The 22,210-nt window shown below is 37.2% G+C and overlaps 1 protein-coding gene across 1 annotated transcript in view; it reads left to right on the top strand.

The window, feature by feature from the left end:
• The window catches only part of LOC107599474 (neurocan core protein-like), a 96,541-nt gene that overhangs the window by 36,557 nt on the left and 37,774 nt on the right, over nucleotides 1-22,210 (top strand). Inside the window, exon 7 of the mRNA XM_016291070.1 lies at nucleotides 11,167-11,280. Coding sequence (XP_016146556.1) covers nucleotides 11,167-11,280 — 114 coding nt within the window. The remainder of the gene's footprint in view (nucleotides 1-11,166; nucleotides 11,281-22,210) is intronic.

The raw sequence follows: 22,210 nt of genomic DNA, 5'->3' as shown, positions 1-22,210 counted from the left end.
CTTGTTTAATATTGACCAAGCACCATTTCATTCAAATATGTCCACTTAATCTTTAATATTTGGCCATTTCTTTAGGACAGAAATGCTATAGCCACTGTAATTAAATGAATATGTGGACATCAAAACGTGTAAACTCAGAGTGAGGGTTTGAGCTTTTATTTTCAAACCGCGATGTATTCTCCTGTGTTTGCGTAGATTTATAAATGATTTACCTTACAAATCTGATGAAATGGCGCATGTTGCGTTCCCAGATGAACGTTATAATAAACCCAAACTCAAAACAACATGCAGAGATGGAGTTTGAGACGCTCCACACATGTAAATGATAACAGTTCCTGTGGAACTACTGTGAACAGAGCCGCTGTGTGACGCACGTACTTAACCTACACGCATGTAAATAATTAAAGCGCATATACTTTATTAGAACTGCATCGCATTATATAATTATTTAATTAAATCGTATCGTTTGTGAATTCACAATTATGCTTAATTATGATTTTTAAATGGGTTTAATATATCATGCAGCCTTGGAAAACAGACAAAAAATGTGTTTTATACATTCTCGTCCATGAAAAGGGCCACTTCCGCTGGTTTTTGTATTTTGCTGGTTAGTCGACGCGAGCAAAATGAAGTTGAGGATTAAAAAAAATCTAATAGTCGAATAAAATCGACGAATCGCGACAGCCCTACAATAAACAAAGTTTTCGCCTGCATAATTTCGACAAAAGTTTCCACACCTTAAGTTTTTATCATTTGATGACAATATTTTAGTCACTATTTATAATGGTACATTCATTTGTTTTAATTTTACTCTGACCAAAATTGCATTTTGTCATTTTCATCAACAGTATTTTTAAAATACTGATTGTCATCGTCTTCGTTATCATTGACAAAATAGAAAAATGTAATTGATTTGAGTGTTAATTTGGTTGTAACTCCTATAAACAGTGTTGGGGTAGTGCATTACAAGTAACGCGAGTTATGTAATCAGATTACTTTTTTCAAGTAACTAGTAAAGTATTGCCTTAATTTTTCATTTACAAGAAAATATCTGAGTTATGTTTTCAAATAAGTAACACCAGTTACTTTTTTCTCATGCATTGACTGACAGTTCTCCTGTCCCCGTGTTGAGAGAAATCGGGAGTAAGTGCAGAGGAGTTGCTCTGGGTAAACATGATGGCATGATGCTTACTGTAGTTCAAGACTAAATGTGAACATGCGTTTACTCATCTCATTTGCACAAAACAGATTCAGTATTCCTAAAAATAATTTAAAAAAAGTGAAATGCAAGCTCAGAATATTCTGCAAAGCTGCAATAGCTAAATGTTAAATAACACAAATGTCCTTTATGTATTTAATCACATTTTATTTACCAATGCCTTTGCTGCTGACCTTTGATGATCCAATTAAACTGAACTCAATATGTACAGAATCACTCAGAAGAGGAGTGACTCCATATTCAGTAGAGGATCTCTTCATGCCACTTCAAGCTTGCAGATGCATTTTGTGCATAAACGACAGCAGCATTATTAGAAGACTCTTCAGATACAACCTCAGCGACATCAAATTATGTTCAGCAGGGCACATCAGCTGAGACAAGCAGGAGATGGAATGGGAAAATGAAAGAAGGGGAGAAGCGGCGGGAACAATAAGGACCGTTGATGTGCCTAGCAGCCTGAAGCCTACAGCATGGAGAAGCTTCAACCATTAACTGTGTGTCAGACTCTCCAGGCACTAACAATAGCACAGACACTCTTATTTTTCTCTCTCTTGCTCTCTTCCCCTTGTTTCTTCCATATTTCATATTCATAGGGAGAATATGAAATATGGGCTCTTGTCCCTCACACCAAACTCTTGAGTATTGTAGTTTTGTTTTGGCATCAAACCTATTAATAGGCATGAATAAGATTTTGAATAAGATTCGAGTGCCTTGGACTACTATTATTCTTACGAGTTGAATCATCCCTTGCACCAAAAGAGCACCGAGACTAGAAACCCAATACCACGTGCAGCACTTCGTTTGCATTCTTTATTTCGAGCTATTAATAGGCATGTTTAATGTGCGATTCTCAGTTATTTATGCAAATCTTAGGATGCGTGTGACACCGACAGGCTGTAATCTTTTCATTGTGCTGAGGTACGGCAAGACGGGGATATTATTGGAACGCCGGGTTGTTCAATGTCAGGATTATTTTAGGATTTTCGTTGCTAGGATGAAGTTTAGTGCCTTTCCAGCTGAAATCTGACCTGAAATTGTAGGTTTTAAGTGTTTGAGGATTATGTGCCCGTAAGCGCTTTGAATTGTCTCTTTTTCGTTTCTTGACTTCTTAGGTCTAAAAAAAGATTTTTGAAACCGCTTGCAGGTAAGAAAAAAAAACTAGTATTTTGACGTAGTGTCAACTTTTATTTCTATGATTCATTTGTGTTTTCAGACACCATTATCCCTGGGTGTAGGATTTTCAGCTGTTTTCAGCTATAGTGATTTTGTGCAGTGAGATTTTTTGGCTCAGTGATGTCAAATGTTGGCACATCAGATTTTTTTTTTACATTTCTACCTGAAATGTGTTGTAGTTTAACAAGGGAAAGATCTGGTGTCATAAGAGTGCTGCCAAGTGACAAACTAAAAGTAGCAACACAACTAATTTAACTACAGTTTTCATTAAAGTGACTCTAGTTCTATGTCACTTTTCCACTAATGACCACTAATGATTCATTCCAGTGAATTGCTTCAGGTGGTTTGTGTAAATTTTGTGCCTGAAAAGTATGACTCTGATTAAATTATAAATTATATTATGTGATATAATTTATCCTTTATTATCATATATTATTTAAATATATAACAGTACGTTTACACATATTGTGTGTCATATTTTTTATATTATATATTTAAATAATACATTATATAATTTAAATATTCCATATTTAAGTTATATAAAATATTTTATACATTTAAAATATATTGGCACTTAAGTAGCTTCAGGCAATTTATAGTTCAGCTTGCAGCTAATAAGAATAACTCAACTGTGGATTAAATAACTTAAAATTATGAGAAGCTTGTAACTTGGCATGCTTAAAGGAATAGTTTTCCAAAAAATGAACATTTGCTGAAAATGTACTCAACCTCAGGCCATCCAAGATGTAGATGAGTTTGTTTGTTTCTTCATGGGAACAGATTTGTGGAAATTTAGCCTTACATCACTTGCTCACCAATGGATCCTCTGCAGTGAATGGGTGCCGTCAGAATGAGAGTCCAAACAGCTGATAAAAACATCACAATAATCTAGAAGTAATTGACACAACTCCAGTCCATCAGTTAATGTCTTGTGAAGCTAAAAGTTGTGTGTTTGTAAGAAACAAATACATCAAGACATTTTAAATTTATATAATTGTTTTCGGCTTAAATACGAGTTCTCTGTCCATAATATTGTTTCCTCCAGTAAAAATGCTGCATTATCTGAATCAGGAGAGAAATATGCACAGATCAAGCATTGTTTACAAGCAAAAGAAACAGTCCAAAATAGTTCTAAAGAAATATGTTGGTGGATTTTGATGTGAGAGGACAACAGGGGATTAACTTTTTTCACTGGAGGAAGCGTTACTATGGATTATGGATTCATATTTTGGCCAGAAGCAAAGGTTTAAAGTTAAAAACATCTTGATGGATTTGTTTATTACAAACATGCAGCTTTTCTTTTCACATGATGTTAATTGCTAGACTGGAGTCATGTGGATTATTGTGATGTTTTTATCAGCTGTTTGGACTCTCATTCTGATGGCACCCATTCACTGCAGAGGATCCATTGGTGAGCAAGTGATGTAATGCTAAATTTAGACATCTGTTCCTATATAATCTGTGCTCATCAACATCTTGGATGATCAGAGGCTGAGTATATTTTAAGCAAATTTTCATTTTTTAGTGAATTTTTCCTTTATGTTTCCAATCAATTATCTTGTTATTTGGTTATTAGAAGCATTAAACAGAACTGAATCTTTATTACAGTCTCCTTGATTTGATTAAGATTCAAAAGCATCGTTTGATGGCTCAACCTTCCAACCTTTTGGTGAACAATTGAATTGCTAACTAATTATGCCACAGCAGAAGTGGACAAATGTTTGAATTTGATCCCCTAAACCCAGTTTTGCGAATTCCTACAAACTCTCTCTGCTTTTCTCCAGCGAATGCTGAGTGCTATCAGAATTTGTTCCACTGCAGCGCAAGTTACGTCATCCCACCGGTGGTAAACGGCAACTCCAGCCTTCCTCAGCTTCATTCTTCCAGCAGCATTAAATCACTGCTTGCTCTGTGGCAGTAGATTGCTGTGGTCCACAGGGATGCAGAGTTATCTGTGTTGCGGTAGAAATAGGCCTCGGCTTCCCAAGGTGCACACTCAGCTTACCTCCACAGTAATTGCAACCTCACATTCAGTGAATGATGAGCACTGTTTGACCTCCAAGGCTCAGATGCTGGTGTCACGTATAAACTTCATTGCAAGAACCATGATAGACTCATTTAGAGATGTGAAAATCTGTAGTTCGCCTCAGAATGCTGTGCGTTTGTGCCTTTTCTCGTATTTGCAGAGAGCTTGTTTGTATTGTGACTAATTGTAGCGTTTAATTTACTTAATGATGCACCACCCACAGCGGTTTTATTCACAGCAATAGTTACTGTAGAGCAATTCGGTGAAACTGGGACCGCTTAAATGCAGAAAATCTGGTATAATGTTGATTTCTAAATGTTGGTTGATTTATGTGTAATCGAGTGTTGTTTCCAAACTCTGTATTCTGTATGAATATTTCAAGCTTCAACCGTGATAACAGGAAGGACATGGACCACTTACAAAAATATTTTAAAAAAAATTTATAGAAACATTTGTAATGTTCCAGAAATGGAAGTCCCACCTTTCCGTTAAAAGAGCCAAATGCGTTTCTCAGAAAGTTTGTTTGCATGTACATTAACTGGACGCATGTATGTAGCATGATTTGATCATTTTAGTGCTGATTTGAAATATACTATCAAAACATAATCCTGAAAAACTTTTCTGGGGAATTGAGTCTTTCCGACTGTACATAGAAAACCGGTTGGCCATTAAGATTTTATTTATTAGTTAATGTATATATGTAAATGAGCAGAACGGGAAAGATTGTGAAAGTTAGCTTTAGAATGTTAAGCTACTTATTAGTAGCCTATTACGACACAGTGAAACTTAAAGGGATTGTTCACCCAAAGAAATGAAAATTCAGTCCTCATTTACTCATTCTCAAGTTCTCATTTCTTCTGTTGAACACAAAGAAGTAAGAAGATATTTTCTGGTCTCCATTGACTTCCATAGTAATTTTTGCACCATGCTGTGGAAGCCAATGGGGACCAACTGATAAATAATGGCAGAATTTCATTTTTGGGTGAAGTATCCCTTTAAATAGTGTGTAAATAAAGGGGAAAGGGAATCTGATCCACTTATTGAAAATAAATAAGAGAAATCTGTAGGAATATAGTACTGCATTTAAATGGTTACAAAAGATTGTATTTACAAGTTGAACGCCACCACAATGTCAAAATTACGAGTGGGAAACTTTTATTTTAGCCACGAGTTTCAGTAAGAATTGTGAACACAATGGATGCAACGTCTGTTTTGACGATAAATATGTTGAAATGAATCAATTTTTTTCCATTTTCAATAAAACTGTCTAAGTTACATGTATTTAAAAGCGCAAGCTGTCTTTCTAAGAGTTTGCTTGCTCTAGAATGTGCATGCACATTAACTGTAAGGTTGCAAGCAGTAAACTGTTAAAAAAAAGCTTTAAAAATAACATTATTTAAGCTAAAAAGCCACATTGCTACATCCCTACATTGAAAATGCTTTGAGGCATTTTCAAGATGGCCGCCGAGTGACCGACTTACCATAAAAGGCCAGACCACAGTTTGCCTTTACAAACTATTGTGAAAGTTCAGGGGGGGTTAACAAAATATCACCCTGCAGCAGCAGTGGGCACGAGGTTCAGTAGTAGATTCAGTAGTAGTATTGCTGAAGTTCTTGCAACACTTTCTTCCTTCAAGAGATTTATTTGTGCAGGCCAGCCACTATAATTTTTATCTATTGTTTTCAAGTGTGAAGATCTCAGAGGGTTTGATTGGATCTTCAAGCATTTCTCCCTTAACAAGGGCCTCGGCGTAGCATCATAAACAGCTTGTTTATGAGAGAAGGGAGACTGTACACTTAAGAGTTGAGGCGGTGAAGCACTGTATTAGTATTTTATTTTCCTGGAGACTGTCCCTCATGGCCACGGACTGTGTTTTTGAGAGATAGCGTCTGAATAAAAAAAGATCACATTTTAATGGTTCGGCATCTGCTTTGGAGGTCAGTCGCTCCTCTTGCTGTTAAATCTGGCAATTTTTACTAGCAGACTTGTTTTTGTTTCTGTTTGGTTCAGTACATAATGTGTTTGTGGGTTAGCGCTTGTCGCTCAAACGAGTGACTCATGAGTTGACTCATTTGGGAGTCTTTTTGATTGATTCCTCAAAAAAGCTGTGCAGATCAGTTGCTGTTTGGTAGAAGTTGCGATATAGGCACTTGATGTATCGAAGCTCTTTTTGTAATCAAGTGTTTCTCATGACAAATTACTATTATCCACTTATATTGTTTGTAGTGTTGATTGTCTGTGCAGTCATTTCCATCTCAAGATGAGCTCTGTTTAGGGTCCACTGAGACCGCAAACAGTGCATGGACCTAAGTGAGAAAGTCATGGAGAAATAGAAAGAGACGGAATTGGGGAAGAAGGAACTATTTTAAGCTTGCTGTGTAATTAATCATAAGCCAACGGCACGAAACAGAAAAGGCTTTTAACTGCTATTGCTTTCATCCCTGTTCCATTGTTTTCATTGTTGTGGTTGTTTATCCTCCCTCCTACTCGTTCACCAGACGTAAAAAGTCACTTCATGCGTCTTGATTGATCAGATCACTACACAAGAAAAATTGGTGTAGAAACAATTTTCACTCAGAAATTGCTAGTAAATTTCACAATTAATTACAAAGAACAGCAAGTAACATTAAATTAAATATGAAATTTTGAAGTAGAAATAATGAAATAGTATTTTATTGAAAACATACTCCAGTAATTTTATTTACACTTTTACATGCATCTGTTTAAACTTGCAAAATCGATTTATTATTATTAGTAGTAGTAGTAGTATTTTCTTTTTTTAATTATACATTTATTTTCACCTTTGTCACATTCTACTGTTTTTATTTTCATTATTTTTAAGTTAATAAGAATTTTATTTTAATTAATGTATTTATAATTTTATTGTCACTTTATCATTTTACTGTTTTAATAACATTCCAAATTTAATTTTATTTTCATTTTGCCACTTTTGTGCTATTTTTTATTTTATTTTAATTAATTTTTAATTTAACTGATTATATTTTATTTTTGTCACAGTATTTAATTATTGTTTTCATTATTTTCTCTTTATTGACAGAAACAGTTTTATTACCATTTTATAAACAGTTTAATTATTATTATTATCATCATTATTATTATACTTAATCATCATTCAATCAATATATTTTTTACTATTTTATAAAAAATGTATTGTTTGTTATTTTAATTATTTCTTTATTTTGTTTCTGTTTTTAATTACTGTTTTTATCGTTTTCATTGTCACTTTTTATTAACAGAAACAGTGATTTGAATTATTATTATTATTATCATCAATTTATTTATTATTTTAATAGTTGACACTTTTTTTTACTATTTTTTATTTATTTTTATTCTTTTTTTATGGTTTTTAACTATTTTTTTTATCATTCTCATTGCCACTTTTTATTGACAGAAATAGCACAGGGATGAAAGCGAGCGGGAATGGGAACAGAAAACAGCGGATTCGATATGGTATATCTTAATGTGCCTTGATCAATCATATAACTATCTGATTGGGTGTGCACATTCCATTTACACTTGGAAAATGGATCTAGATCCAATCTGCTAATCCGCAAATCTTTCCCGTAAGTGTTCTTCTTGTCCTATTTTAACTTAGTATTCGAGTGTCTAGGTTACTCTGTCCAATATTGCTTGCTGACTTGTGCATTGCAAAACTCCTAAATTTTCCATGCTAGCGTAATTCAGTTTGGGATGAGTAAAGCTTATACATGTGGCCTGAATAACCAGATGCATTTACGCCTCAAACCACCTACTGAGGTATTTCCACATTATCCACAGTTTAGGGAAGCGATCTCCGTCGGGACTAGCGATCTGTGCAGGAAATGGCCTATGTCGTGACTAATTGTTTGGGACATGAATGTCTTTTTCCCCTGCACCGTTCCCAGCTTAGCGACAAGAGCTCTCCATCCTCTCAGAAAACGATCCGTTTGACGGGATTTGGGATGAAAAAGCTCTCGAGTGGGCGCTGAAGAGTTTTATTTCATCAAGATGATGACGAGGAGTTCTTGAACTTTGTCGCTCTCGTGGAGTTGTGTGCAAGAGGAGTCTCCGGTCCGGGTGGCATTCATTAAAATTGGTCAATGCAGATCTTTATGTCATCGTGCCCCATGTGGAGAATTCACAATAGCCCAGCTGCCTCTCGCTGAGCCGAGCCGGCTTTGAGAGCTCATGAGAGAGCGGGGGAATGTTTATCTGCTCTTTCTCGCTATGAAGCAGCAGTCACTCATGTGTCATATATTTGTCAGTTTCTGCTGTCTGTTGTCTTTGGACTAAAAGAACAATTGACTGCAAAATGGGAAATATTCACTGTGTCCGACTTTCAAAGTTTGTCCTTCATGGAGTTCTTTGTCTGTCGTTTTTGTGTATATGTGATTTTGATGTAGTTTTGGTTTCATTTTTGTCACTTAGCAATGTGGGCGAGGCCTTGAGCCAGTTTCAAAAATGAATAATTTATGTATAAAACGAAATGGGTTTGATACGTTTTGATGTCTGCTGTCAACCACCCTGTTGAAAAGACCAGCACTTGTTGTGTTTTGGAATCTGGTTTCCTAGTGTCAATCAAATCAAGCTTCTTATTTCTTATCAAGGCTTAAGCCTAGTCGCAGACTAAAATACATGTCTAAGCTGTTTTAACTGAAAGAAACGTGCACTGACATATTTTAAATATGTAAGTGTCATTGATTTGTCTCAAGATGCACTCCAGTAATGTTTTTTTTTCTTCTAAGGCACGTTTATAAATGTTATTTAAATGTATTTTAATTGAACTATGGCTTAAACCTGGCTAATCTAAGCTGTGTCTGTGAAACCAGGCCGTAATATATGAATATCATAATAATTTATAATATACATTATAAATATTGTTCTAGTCTATTTTCTATATATTTACATTTATATTTAGAACCTTAAAGTAGTTTCTTGTTGGACAAAAAGAAAGTTATAAATTTATAGTAATTTATAGTAATAATAACAATTGTATATATATATATATGTATATATGTAATTATATATACTGTGTGGATATACTGTATATATATATATATATATATATATATATATGTGATTTTCTGGATTTTTTTCCCTCATTTTGTCTCTCATAGTTGAGGTATACCTATGATGAGAATTACTCTCTCATCTTTTTAAGTGGGAGAACTTGCACAATTGGTGGCTGACTAAATACTTTTTTTCCCCACTGTATACATACAGTATATATATATAATGTTCAGAATGGTTTCATTGACAAAAAGGGCAACAAACAAGGTCATACATATTCAAAATGTAGAAATATATTATTATTATTAATAATATTCTTCATAATATATATTAATTTATATTTGTAATTTGTGACTAATGTTTTATAACAATGTTTATTATAATTATATTCATAATGTTTCTTGTTACATTATTTTAAATATTTAATGTACATCTCTACATTTGTAATGTATTTATATTATTTATAACCTGGTTTCATTTTGTTCCTGTTAAAACAGTTTTTAACTACCACAAAGCAAAACTGAAAAGTTTCAAATATTGTAAATACACTGGAAAAAATGTGATCTGATACAATACATAAAAACATACATTTATCAATATGATTCAAGCAATTTATTAGTTTATTATTTTATTTTATTTATTTTTTTATTTTTTTATTAAGTGCTAGCAGCACTGACAATCATAATCCAGCATGAACCAGCATGGGATTTCACACTGATTTTTTTCAGCATGGTGAGCTGAGCTGAATGCTGTCTGGAAATACAAATAAATAGAAGACAAATGCAACAGCAATAGAGTAGCTACAGAGCACAACTGCAAACCTTGCCTTTAATCTGCTTTGATACTTTGCTTGTGTATCATTGCATGTGTATGTTTTGTTTTCTTAAGGGAATGTGTGCTTCAAGAAAGATTCGTTAGAAGAGAGAAATAAAACAAGCTGTCAAAACAGACAAGGAAGAGCCTGTAACAAAGTAAAACTCGATAAGATGTGGGAAGTCGAATGCACACTGCGTGTGTTGCGAGGCCGTGTTGCGATTTATCTCCCCTGCTGTAAATAATTGCGCGTTTGGAATTATACCGGAGGAGACGTGGTGTGTTTGATGCACTGTCAGATTGCGTTTCGTGGCTGGAAACGGATTATAAAGCAGCACTTAATCAATTTCCAGTGCAAGTCGTATGCCGACGTCCTTGTAAAGGTTCCCTGTCTGTAAATTGATGCAATTATGACTTAATCTGTGAAAATTTTCCATACATCACCACACCCCAAAACATTTCACCGTACAGGTTTTTCAAGAGTCGGAGCTCACTGAAATAAAGTGTGTTTATGACCTGAGAACGGTATGGTAATGTGCAATAAAAATAGACAAAAGTGTGCACCGCTACTCTAGGCAATGATCGGATAATTTATGAAGGCCAGGGATCATCAGAGGCGGACATAGGGAATCGCATTGTCCTTCACTGCGGAGCATCTGTCATGATGAACGGGGGATGACATCAAACTTGTGCTAATCTCTCACCTTGTTGAAAGTCATATGCTCAGGCTTCTCTACGTTTTCAGTCTGAAAAGTGGAAGATTTTTGGTCGTGTTTAATGAAAGAGGCCCAAACTTGGGTTGGGTGCACATACATGCTGCATTATATGTAAACATTGATTGAGCCTTGGAAATTTAGGTTCGAATCGGGCTATAAATCGTATTTTAAATCTGGATGTTTTCTTTTCGTTCTCTCTCTACAACAGAAGATGATCCCTGCCTGACCAACCCGTGCCTGCATGGTGGGAGCTGTTTGACCGAGGGGGAGGGATACAGTTGTCTTTGCCCTCAGGGCTATTCGGGAGAGAGCTGCGAGATTGGTAAGTGGATTAAGAGAGGTCGGGGTCGGGACAAAAGAGGGCAAGGACATTTTAAAGGAGCCCCCTGCAGCTCTAGAAGTGCACTCGAATTTATGCAGACGGCCAAAATTGGATATAAATCTAATGCAAGCATTTCTTCTGAGGGTTATGCCTTTGACCCTTTATGTAAAACCAATGAATACGATTATTAGCACGATGAAGACTTACAATGTCCGCCAAAATTTTATTTAGTGTCTCGATCAGATGCTATCGGTTTTTTGTTTCCCAATCAGAAAACTGTAGGAATTTGTAATAAAAATCCCAGTGCCAAGGTAAATAAACTTAATTTACTAAAAAAATATCATATTTTAAATTATTATTATTATAGAAGATCAACAAATGTTCACACTTAAACATGCAAATGCATTTTTATTAAACTTAATATACTAAAATAGCATATTTTGAAAAAATATATTATTATTGTTAATGTTTTTTATTATATTTTTATTTTATATTTTGTCACTTTATTTTAGTTTTTAGTTTTAGTTTTAAGTTTTATTTATTTTAATATTAATAATTTATATTATTATTATTATTATCATTATGTGTTGTTTATGCTGCTGTTAGTAATTAAATTAATAATTTATATTATTAGGAAATTATTTTGTATTAGAAATAACAAATAGTAATAATTATTATAATAATAATAATAATAACAATAATAATTATTATTACTATTATGGAAGATCAACAAATTTTCACAATTAAACATGCAAATATGTTGCATTTTTTTTAAATATTTAAAATCATTTTATAATATATATTTTAAAAGGGTGTATAGGTAAATCATTTTGGCTCTAGGGGGTTTAGCTGACTGCAAACCCCTGGTGTAGTCGATATGAGTAGCTCTGCAGGGGAAGATGGTTTACAGAAGCAGAGAGACCTGACTGCAAACTGCAAGGTGGCATGTACGGGAAGTGGCTGCATGATCTGACAGGGCTGCACACAGCTCATTCTTCTCTGTCAGACAAGAACAGGAACAGGTGAAGGGAGAGCTGCGCTGGAGGTTGGAAGGGTTTCGAGAAAATGAGAGCACACTCTGAACAGGAGGACAAGGCTATGCTGTAGAGAAAAAAGGAGAGAGGAATAAAGAGGTAGAAAAGAGGAATAATATATATGGAGTAGCTAGAACTGTAATCACTTGAAGAGAGAATGAAATGACAGTCTTCAGAAAGCAGTTAACATCCATAATGTGTTGTATTTCTGAGTGATAATGTAGGATGGAGTTTTATCCTCCTGAATTGGATTGAATCATGAAAAGTGGACGTTGTTATTATCAGTACTATTACTGTTATTCATACGTAGGAGTAGTAGTTTTTCAAGATTTTTGACAAATAGATGATAAAACTGGCAGAAAAGCCCCTAAAAACCACTCATAACTAGTATCATGGCAATAAGTTTTGTAGATATTTTAGAAGCTTGCTTTATATGTCATTGTCGAAATGGCTGATAACCCAAATTTAGTGGCTTATGAAATTGATGTGCGAAACGAAATGATGTATCGATGCTAAATGAAATGACGAATCAAAATTATTCAGGTAAATATGTGTTATGATGGTCTACAGATGAAACACATCAAATTCTGTGCAAAGTGGATAAACGGTGTAGAAGAGGACCAGTTTGAAAAGTATATTTTCCCAAAAATTCAAAATAGCAGTAACATTTTAAAACCGACAATGACCAACAGATTCAAAGGAGATATCAAAGAATTGATTCTAGCTCACACGGTTCCAGAGTAATTAGTGAAACGCTAAATCTGATCATTATAGCGCCACCTAGTGTCTGACAAATGTACGTAGAGAATGGGTGGGATTTGAAACCGTCCTACCTACTGTAGTTTCCTCAATTACAATCTTTGAAAACCAGTTTCAGGGCAGAAAAATAAGAAAGGATGAGGACAAAATCTGTGCATATGGACTAATATTTAAATTTGTTTGATGATCTGAAACATTATAGTGTGACAAACATGCAAAAAAATAAGAAATCAGGAAAGGGGCCAACACTTTTTCACACCACTGTATCTCTCTTAATATTTAACGTTTACTTTTTAGTTGTAAAACATGCACTGCTTTTGTGCTCATCTAATGACGATTATAAGCCAAACAGACAACTGAGGCCATAATAAGGTGTCATTCCGGAGAGGCGTCTGGATGTCAAAGGTCCCAGCTGTGTTATGGTGGAGAGGTCAAAGGTTAGCAGAGCTGCATTATCCCGGGTCTCTTGAGCAATCTTTTCACAAGCCAGCTGCAGAGCCGATATGTGAATTATGCTAAACTACAACAAACAGTCGATCTGTCGCTAGCACTTGTGTTAGTAAACATTACAGTGTGGTGTTAACCGGCGTGTTTGCTAATAACACTTCTATGGATTTGATTCACATATTTTATACTATTCTGCACAGCCTTAGGGATTCATTTCAGATTTTTGACGCAAATGGCTTTCGGAAGAAAACAATTCATGTTTATGTAATTCCGACACTTTTGGACGGCGAAAGTTCCTTGGGGTGATTTAGTAATTGGCTGATCCTGTGGAGCATTCTCCGTTAGTGGTGTGTGTAATATTAATTACAGCCTAAGGCAGAAGGTTAGTTGCAAATTACTGCAAATTCTTGACCACATTTTGTACTACCCTAACACTTGATCTCTGCAGTCAACGTGTTGTCAGACAAAAGAAGGATGAATTATGTAGAGAAAATGTTCTTTGATTCCCGTTTTTGTATTCATATTCATTAGCGCTGCTTGCTAAGACTAGCCTTGCCCTGCTATGTTGCAAGCATGACTGTTTCTGCTCCAAACATGAATAAAACTGTACCTCAGATTGGATGGTTTATTGAGGAAAGGTGTAGTTTGGCAAGAATTTGGGCAGCATAAAAACTTGGTGGAGAATGCAGGCATGAATCCCATAGACTTACATTGAACAAGGAAAACTGAGCCATATCTAGAATCCATAATATCACAGACACTTGGGAGTGGGCTCTTTTGGGCTTAGGCCTGTAGCAACCACCCTAGAAACCACATAGCAACACCCTAGCAACCACATTGCATGCCTTCGCAAACACTACAATCACTTTCAATCTATCTTAGGAACAAAATGTGTAGTGTAGTTACATGACACTGCAACACAATATCCTTGGACTCCGTCCTCAGGTTGTGCTCAAGAGGCATTTAGGATCCTTGCATAATTTATTAACTGCACATCTGCCGAGCAATTGAAACATTTATGAGAAAGAGCAAAGATGCTGACTGCAGGGACAAGATCACTTTCTTCAGACACACCACATGCCAACATCAGCCAGACGAGGCTGTCCATCAGTCTCCACGGGCCTCCCACTCCAGGAGATACATGAGCTGGATTGAGACACATTCTGAGTTTAGTGATGTTCAGTAATTTAAGGAATGCTCGAATAGTTCACACGTTCATTGGAGACACAAAATGGTGCAGAAATACCTTGACGGGTTTGGATTGCTATCTGTAAATGTTCTCAAGCAAGAGACAACTCTAAACATCCTCTTTCTGGCTCTAAAAAAGTTACAATGGACACAAAATGCATTTACAGTTGACTTCAAATTCATATTCTAGGTTCAAAATACACTTTTATTGACAACAAATTTGACTGTGTCCTTTGACTGCGAGGCATTCCTGATGGTTTTTGAAAAAAATAAAAACATAAAGCTATTAGTTTAATTATTCCATACAAAAATGTGCATTATTTGAGCTGTATAATGTAAATATAATTTGAATATGCTATTTGCATATTGTTGTTTTTAGCAGCTTTGCTGGGATATTATTGTCTCAGTAACTATTAAGATTATGGTGAGCATCGCTCTACTTCAGTTTCTACATTTCAGAGTGAAAGGTCCATGGTCTAAACCACAAATCAGCTTAGATCAACAAATGAGTGTGGAGGATACTCAATGAGTCAAGGGGTCACAACTGCTGCAAATGGGGATTGGGAGGTCACTCAGTGCATTAAAGGGGTCATATGATGTGATTTCCATTTTTCCTTTCTCTTAAAGAAAAGTGAAGTGTTACAAGCTCTTGGTGCATAAAGAAGATCTGTAAAGTTGCAAAGAATAAAGTCTCAAATCCAAAGAGATATTCTTTATAAAAGTTAAGTCAACCACGCCCTCCTAAAACTCGCTGTAGTGCATTTCCGTCACATGCTTGAGGTATTCGGCCAATCACAACGCACTGGATAGCTGTCCAATCAGAGCACACCACGCTTTTCAGACCGATGAGCTTTGTAAAAATCTACGCATTTCAGAAAGGCAGGGCATAGAGGGGAAACAATAATGTACAGTATGTGGAAAATAATGTGTTTTTTTAACCTTAAACCGCATAAACACATTTCATTACACCAAATACACAAAATAATGTTCTTTTTAGCAACATCATATGACCCCTTCAAAACAACTGAAAAGCCAAATATAAATGCTGGCCGTCATATTTATTCAGCCTTCAGGGGAAGTAGATGATGTTTCTGTCAAAGCTGAATAGCGCAAATAGAGTTTTACAGTCCAGACGTAATGCAGTCAGACCAAAACTCACCCGTATGATTCAATACTCATTCACTTTGTTGCAAGCAGTCAATATGTGTAGTCTGAGAAGCAATTTAATCTCATCCAATCATATACTTGAAAGGGTTATGTTTCCATTGGATGGATCTGGATCCTTACAATACACCATATATATTATATATAATTGATGCAATATATTATTTGCATATTTTAATACTTTACTACTATAAAGTATTAAATATACTATATATATATATATATATATATATATATATATATATATATATATATATATATATATATATATATATAATGATTGTAATGCTCAATATGGAGGCCAAGAACCACCCGACACGAAGCCTCCGTGGAGTGCATTAAAATTGTTTAATGCACAGCTAGTCGTGCATTATCACGCTTGCCAGCATTGACAAGTTAAAGCTGTTAATGATGTTTGCAGATCACATTTATTTGAATGAATTGTAGCATTTGTTTCAATTAATTATCGGAAGGATATACCACACCACCCCTTTACCTATCTCTCAGTCTCTCTTTTTCACTCTATTCCTCCATTCTCTATTTCAGTGCTGCTCCCTCGACCCTTGTCCCCTCTGACCTGTTGTTATTTGCCAGAAAGGCTGTATGAAAATTGCAATGCACTTCCAAAATGGAGTGAAAGCAGCGCTTTTGGTCCCCCAAGCCTTTTTCTCCAGTAATACATTGCATTTGCTTCCACCAGACTACCATATATTTTCTCCACCCTTAACCTGGAATGCATTTCCTCCACGGCCTTGTTTGGTCCCTACACATATTGCAAACACACAGGCATTATTGCTATATATAGTATGTAATTTCTATTAAGCTACTTTTTTGAGTTTTTAATAATTAACCGAAAAAATTAAAAGTTTAAATATTATTATCACTGTTAAGATTTTTGATTAATTTTAATTAATAAATGTAAATGTAACTTAATAATAATAATTACTTATATACTACACGCAAGAGACCTTCATCCGCCACTGGATACCTTCCTTGGACCAGGTGCGCGGACCTTACATTACTTATATAAAATAATTACTTATATAATTATTAATCATGATTCTGACTTTTTTCTCACAATTGTGAATTAATATCTCTGAACAAAGACAGAATTGTGAGATATTGCAATTACTTTTAAAAAGTTTTTTTTATCCTGTGGAAACAAGAGTCCTTATTATACTGTGTATATTTTATCTTTGTTAATAAATTATTTTATAAACTTCATATTTTTCCCTGTTTATTTCTTTATTTTTTAATGGATGGATGGATTGATCAATCGATTAAAAATTCAAATTCATCATTCAAATGTAAATATGGTGTCTACTTTAAGTGTAACAAAGGGTTGCTGATGGGTTTATTTTGTTTATATTTGTTAAATGTAATATTGTTATATTTATTAAAATTGTGTAAAATATTAAAATGGACATTTATGTAATTTATAATATTTATTTATTATTATATACAAAACAAAATATACCCTTCAGCAGCCCTCTGTTGCACTGATATCAGGCTCCATAATTGCATGTAAAAGATTAATGAAGTTTGCCCCATCAATATGTTTGCCCTACAACCCTAGAGAGCAACTTTCTTCTGGGACGTTTCCCGAGAGGAAACTCAACCCACTGCAGCATCTCGCACCTGTTGATTGATGGCTATGTGGGCAAACCAATCCCCCTGTGCACGGCTGCTCTTTATGTCGGATGATCGCCCCACCCGCCACCAGTGGCTCATTAAATCATCCCTTAGCACATTCCATCCTGCATGGAGAAGTGATCAACAAATCATTGACAATCATTCTTCATTTGCTGACAAGTACCACAGCGCGAACGGGCTGTATGGATCCCTGCACCCTCGGGCTGTCGGAAAGGACCGGCACGCACAAACAACCTCAGGTCCATCTGCTCCGTCAGACTAATGTTGGCAAAGACAGGTAGAGGGCGGTCCGGTTGGCAGCCCAACGTGACAGCAGGGGGTGGAGCAAAAGAAAACACAGATCTGGAGATTAACGAGTTTGGCTCAGCATGCGATCACAGAAGTTGTATACACCTGCTGTCCATAAAGTCCTGGACTGCCTCATTGCTACAGTTTACAGCAGCTAAAGCCAAGCTTTTACAGTTCCATACTGAAACTCGTCACCCTATTATTTTTCAAGTCGGCAACAAAAATCCTCAACGAGTCAGATGCAATAAATCTAAATTTGGGGACTGTAACTGGTGAACCTCTGTTTTTTTTTAGGCTCACACCAATATCTAGAGAACAGAGAGTTTTTCCAATTATTTATTTGTGTGTAATAAAAAAAAATTTAAAAAAAAAACATTTACTCAAATAATTTGAAAACCAGTTTGAGAGAAATAAGTTGACCTTTACTAAAAACTAAAATAAAGGAAATATAAAATATGGAAACATTAAACAGTTTACGTACAATTATAAAAAATATTATACCCAGTTATTCTTTAGATATGAACTTTATTCTGTTCTTTAGTCCTATTATAGTAAATTTTTTACAAATAAAGAAATTGTTAAAAACAAATTAAAAAGAAAGTAAGTGTACCCAACTGTCACAATTCACTCGGGGAGCAAGGAACAAGGAGTACTTGAATAACACAGTCTTTAGTAATCCACAGGAAAACCGAGAACAAGGAGGATATTCTACAAGTAGACCCGACAAACAAGAACTGAAAGGACTAGGGCTTTTAAAAGGCAGGATAATTGGGGAGGAACGAGACACACCTGGAATCAAATTAACACCATCAACATGAGGAAGAAACTGGGTCACCGTGGCAAAAACACACACAATAGTCCATAATCCTGACATAACGCCCTCTCCCGGAAAGTGCGTCCTCGCACCGTAGCAACAACAGAGGGAGGCGTGGGTGGGAACTTGGGAAGAGGTTCCAGAGGAGGACAGATATCCGGGAGGAGGCCGGCAGACAGAGACCAGGGGGGCGACGAAGGAGGGAGGAACCAGGAAGGAGCCAGGAGGGACCCGGAGTAAGAGGAGCACAGTAGGACGGACCCAGGCCACAGCCATGATGTCGACCCACGGTGGAGCCGACGAAGGGGAGGAGCCATGGAGGAGGAATGGCCACCGACTCCAGGGTGCAAACCAACGGCGGCGGAGCAGGTGGTGGAGGAGCCCGTGGCGAAGAGCCAGGGCGATGGAGAGGATCCGGAGGTCCTAGGCGGAGCAGATGGCGCCGGCAACCGATGTGGAGATGTGGATCCGGGAGGCCGCGGTGGAGCCGGAGCGACAGAGGACTGAGGTGGAGCCGAGGGGATGAAGGAGCCTGACGGAGCCAGAGGGACGATGCGGAGCCAGAGGAGTGGAGTCCCGAGGTGCAGGATGGTCGACGCCAGACCAAGGCGGAGCCGGAGGGACGAGGGAGCCTGGCGGAGCTTGTGGACTGTCGGGCCACAACGGAGAGGAGGAAGCTAAGAGCCATGGTGGAGCCGACAGGTCAACGGAGACTCCAGCCACGGCAACGCTGGAGGATGGCAGTCCTGCGGGGCTCACACCGCAATGATGGTAGGCTGAGGGCGAGCAGAGGGGCTGCCAGACAACAGCGGTGGAGGAGGCTGGAGTGAGTGGGAGGGCAGGCATTTTCGAGGAGTGGCCACAGGAGGGCGCTTTCTAGGAGCGGGCACTGGAGGGCACCTGAACTGAATTCAGGGGCTGGAACCCTTTCCTCATCCTTTTGGCACTTTCGCCCCGCCATACTCAGCTCACCCTCAGCCACCGTGCAGGGGGCGGAGCTCCTCTCCCCGCTCACACCGTCCGTGGCTTTCTCCCTCGTGGCAGGCGTTGTTGCCGGCTCACACACCTTGACTGACGTCACGGCCTCTGGCTCCGCGGCGATCCTCAGCTCTGTCGCTCTCTCTAGCGATGCCTCGTCGTCACGGCGGGCTCGGGCATGCCCTCTGCGCATCGGGGAGATGGTGGGCTGGGCTCTGGGTCCGGAGTGGCACTGGCGATTCATTCCTGGGAACCGGCGGGGAACGGAGATCCATTTCTCGCCAGTGTCCACTCCACAAAGGCGGCGAATTCAGCTCGAGGGCCATCTTCGGACGACGGCGCTCTGCACGCGGTGTTGAGGCTGGCATCATAGAACGCGTAGAGCGCGTCATCCGGATAGGTGGTGAGATGGGCCACAGCTAGAAACAGTCTGGTATGACCCTCGAGCGAATTTTCCCCCTGCTCCAGCAGGAGGAGGATGAATTCGGGGCGAAGGAGGGGATCCATAGGGCACACAACGGAAACAAAAAATGGAGTAAAAAGAGAAACAAAACGGAGGGTACAAACGGAGGTAACTGTTTGGGTCGGGTCTTCTGTCACAATTCACTCGGGGAGTAGGAAACGAGGAGTACTTGAATAACACAATCTTTAATAATCCACAGGAAAACCGAGAACAAGGAGGACATTCAACAAGTAGACCCAACAAACAAGAACTGAAAGGACTAGGACTTTTAAAGGCAGGATAATTGGGGAGGAACGAGACACACCTGGAATCAAATTAACACAATCAACATAAGGAAGAAACACAGGGGGCAAAAACACATACAGAATAGTCCACAATCCTGACACCAACAGTGTAGAGCATTTTTTTATTATTATTTATTGTGTATAAAAAACATATTTACTAAATTTGAAAAACAATTCAACTTGATATAAAAAATTCTAACAAAATATAAATAAAATAAAGTATAAAAACTTTTATACTAATACTATTTTATATCAACAACTATTATATTCTGTAGTCCTATTATAGTACTTTTTCACAAATAAAGAATTTGTAAAAAAAAAAATTATAATAATAATAATTACGATTAATTTAGCTAATAATTAAACACTAAAATGTAATAAAATATGAACTATAAAAAATATATATGAATTAATTTTTTTAAATACAAAAACATGATACAATAAATAATTTTTAGATGTCAACCTAGTGTTATAGTCCTATTATAGTACCAAAAGTAAACAATATAATGAACAGTGCATTAAGTAATCTAGTAAATTGTGAATGTGAAATTCCAGCCAATAGGATATGAATCATATAGTGTTTATTATTAGACAAGACAGTTAAGATAGGATACAAATGAGGATGGAGAGCTAGAATAAAATATAACCAAACAAGAAAACGTGAAACAGAGGCTTTAAATGTGCGCAGGCAGTTTGAGTGTTGTAGTGTAGTGTGTACTTGGCTGAATGCTCCACTGATGAGGGGATGAAATTATGTGTGCTGGCCTGTGATTGGATGCTGATTCAGCGGTGTCAGTCATCGTCCATGTGACACTCCTCCGCAGTAGGATGGGAACAGAATTTATAAAGCCCAGTCATTTACTGTACATTTGGGGACAAATTGATTTCCTATGAAGTCAGTGTCTGGATTTTGGAGCCTCTTATCGCTGTGGCAGGCAGATGGACGTGTTGTCCTGGGAATGAGTTCTGGAAATGAATTATGGAGGATGGGGTGTGGGGTCTCTTATCTCAGCTTCACCGGCACGGCTATCACATGAATGTGTGCCAGTGCTTTGAGCTTTGATGTTAATGCCAATGCTAAAGAATCTATCTATCTATCTGTTTGTGTCTATCTGTCTTTTCATCCATCAATCCATCTGTCTGTCTACCAGTCCATCTATCTATCTATCTGTATGTCTGTCTGGCTATCCACCTGTCTATCTATTCCTCTATCTGTCTATCTGTCTGTCTCTTTGTTTATCTGTCCATCTGTCTGTCTATCTTTCTATGTAACTTCTGTCTGTCAATCCATCTGTCTTTCTATCCATTCTGTCTGTCTGACTGTCCATCAATCAATCTGTCTGTCTGTCTTCCTGTCTAACTGTTTGTCTGTCTATCAGTTTGTCTGTCTGTCGGTCTATCTATTATCTGTCTGTCTGTCTGTCTGTCTATCCATCTATCAGTCTATCCGTCTATTCTGACTGTCCATCAATCGATCTGTCTGTCTTCCTGTCTAATCATCCGTCTGTCTATCCATCTATCTATCTGTATGTCTGTCTGTCAGTTCATCTGTCCATCTGTCTACCTGGCTATCCGTCTGTCTGTCTGTCTATCTATCCATCTGTTTGTCTGTCTGTCTGTCTGTCTGTCTATCTGTCTATCCATCTATCCGTCTGTTTGTCTTTCTATCCATCTCTCTTATCTGTGTCTGTCTGTCTATAACTGTTTTTTTTTTATTATTATTATTTTTTCGCTTTTAGCTTAGTAACATGCTAATATCAATTTCTATCAGAGTCTTTTGAGATGTGTGTGTGTGTGTGTGTGTGTGTGTGTGTGTGTGTGTGTGTGTGTGTGTGTGTGTGTGTGTGTGTGTGTGTGT

This window comes from Sinocyclocheilus grahami, unplaced genomic scaffold, assembly GCF_001515645.1.
Source record: "Sinocyclocheilus grahami isolate Dianchi unplaced genomic scaffold, SAMN03320097.WGS_v1.1 scaffold267.1, whole genome shotgun sequence".
Lineage (NCBI taxonomy): Eukaryota > Metazoa > Chordata > Actinopteri > Cypriniformes > Cyprinidae > Sinocyclocheilus > Sinocyclocheilus grahami.
This window is presented reverse-complemented; position numbering and strand designations above follow the sequence as displayed.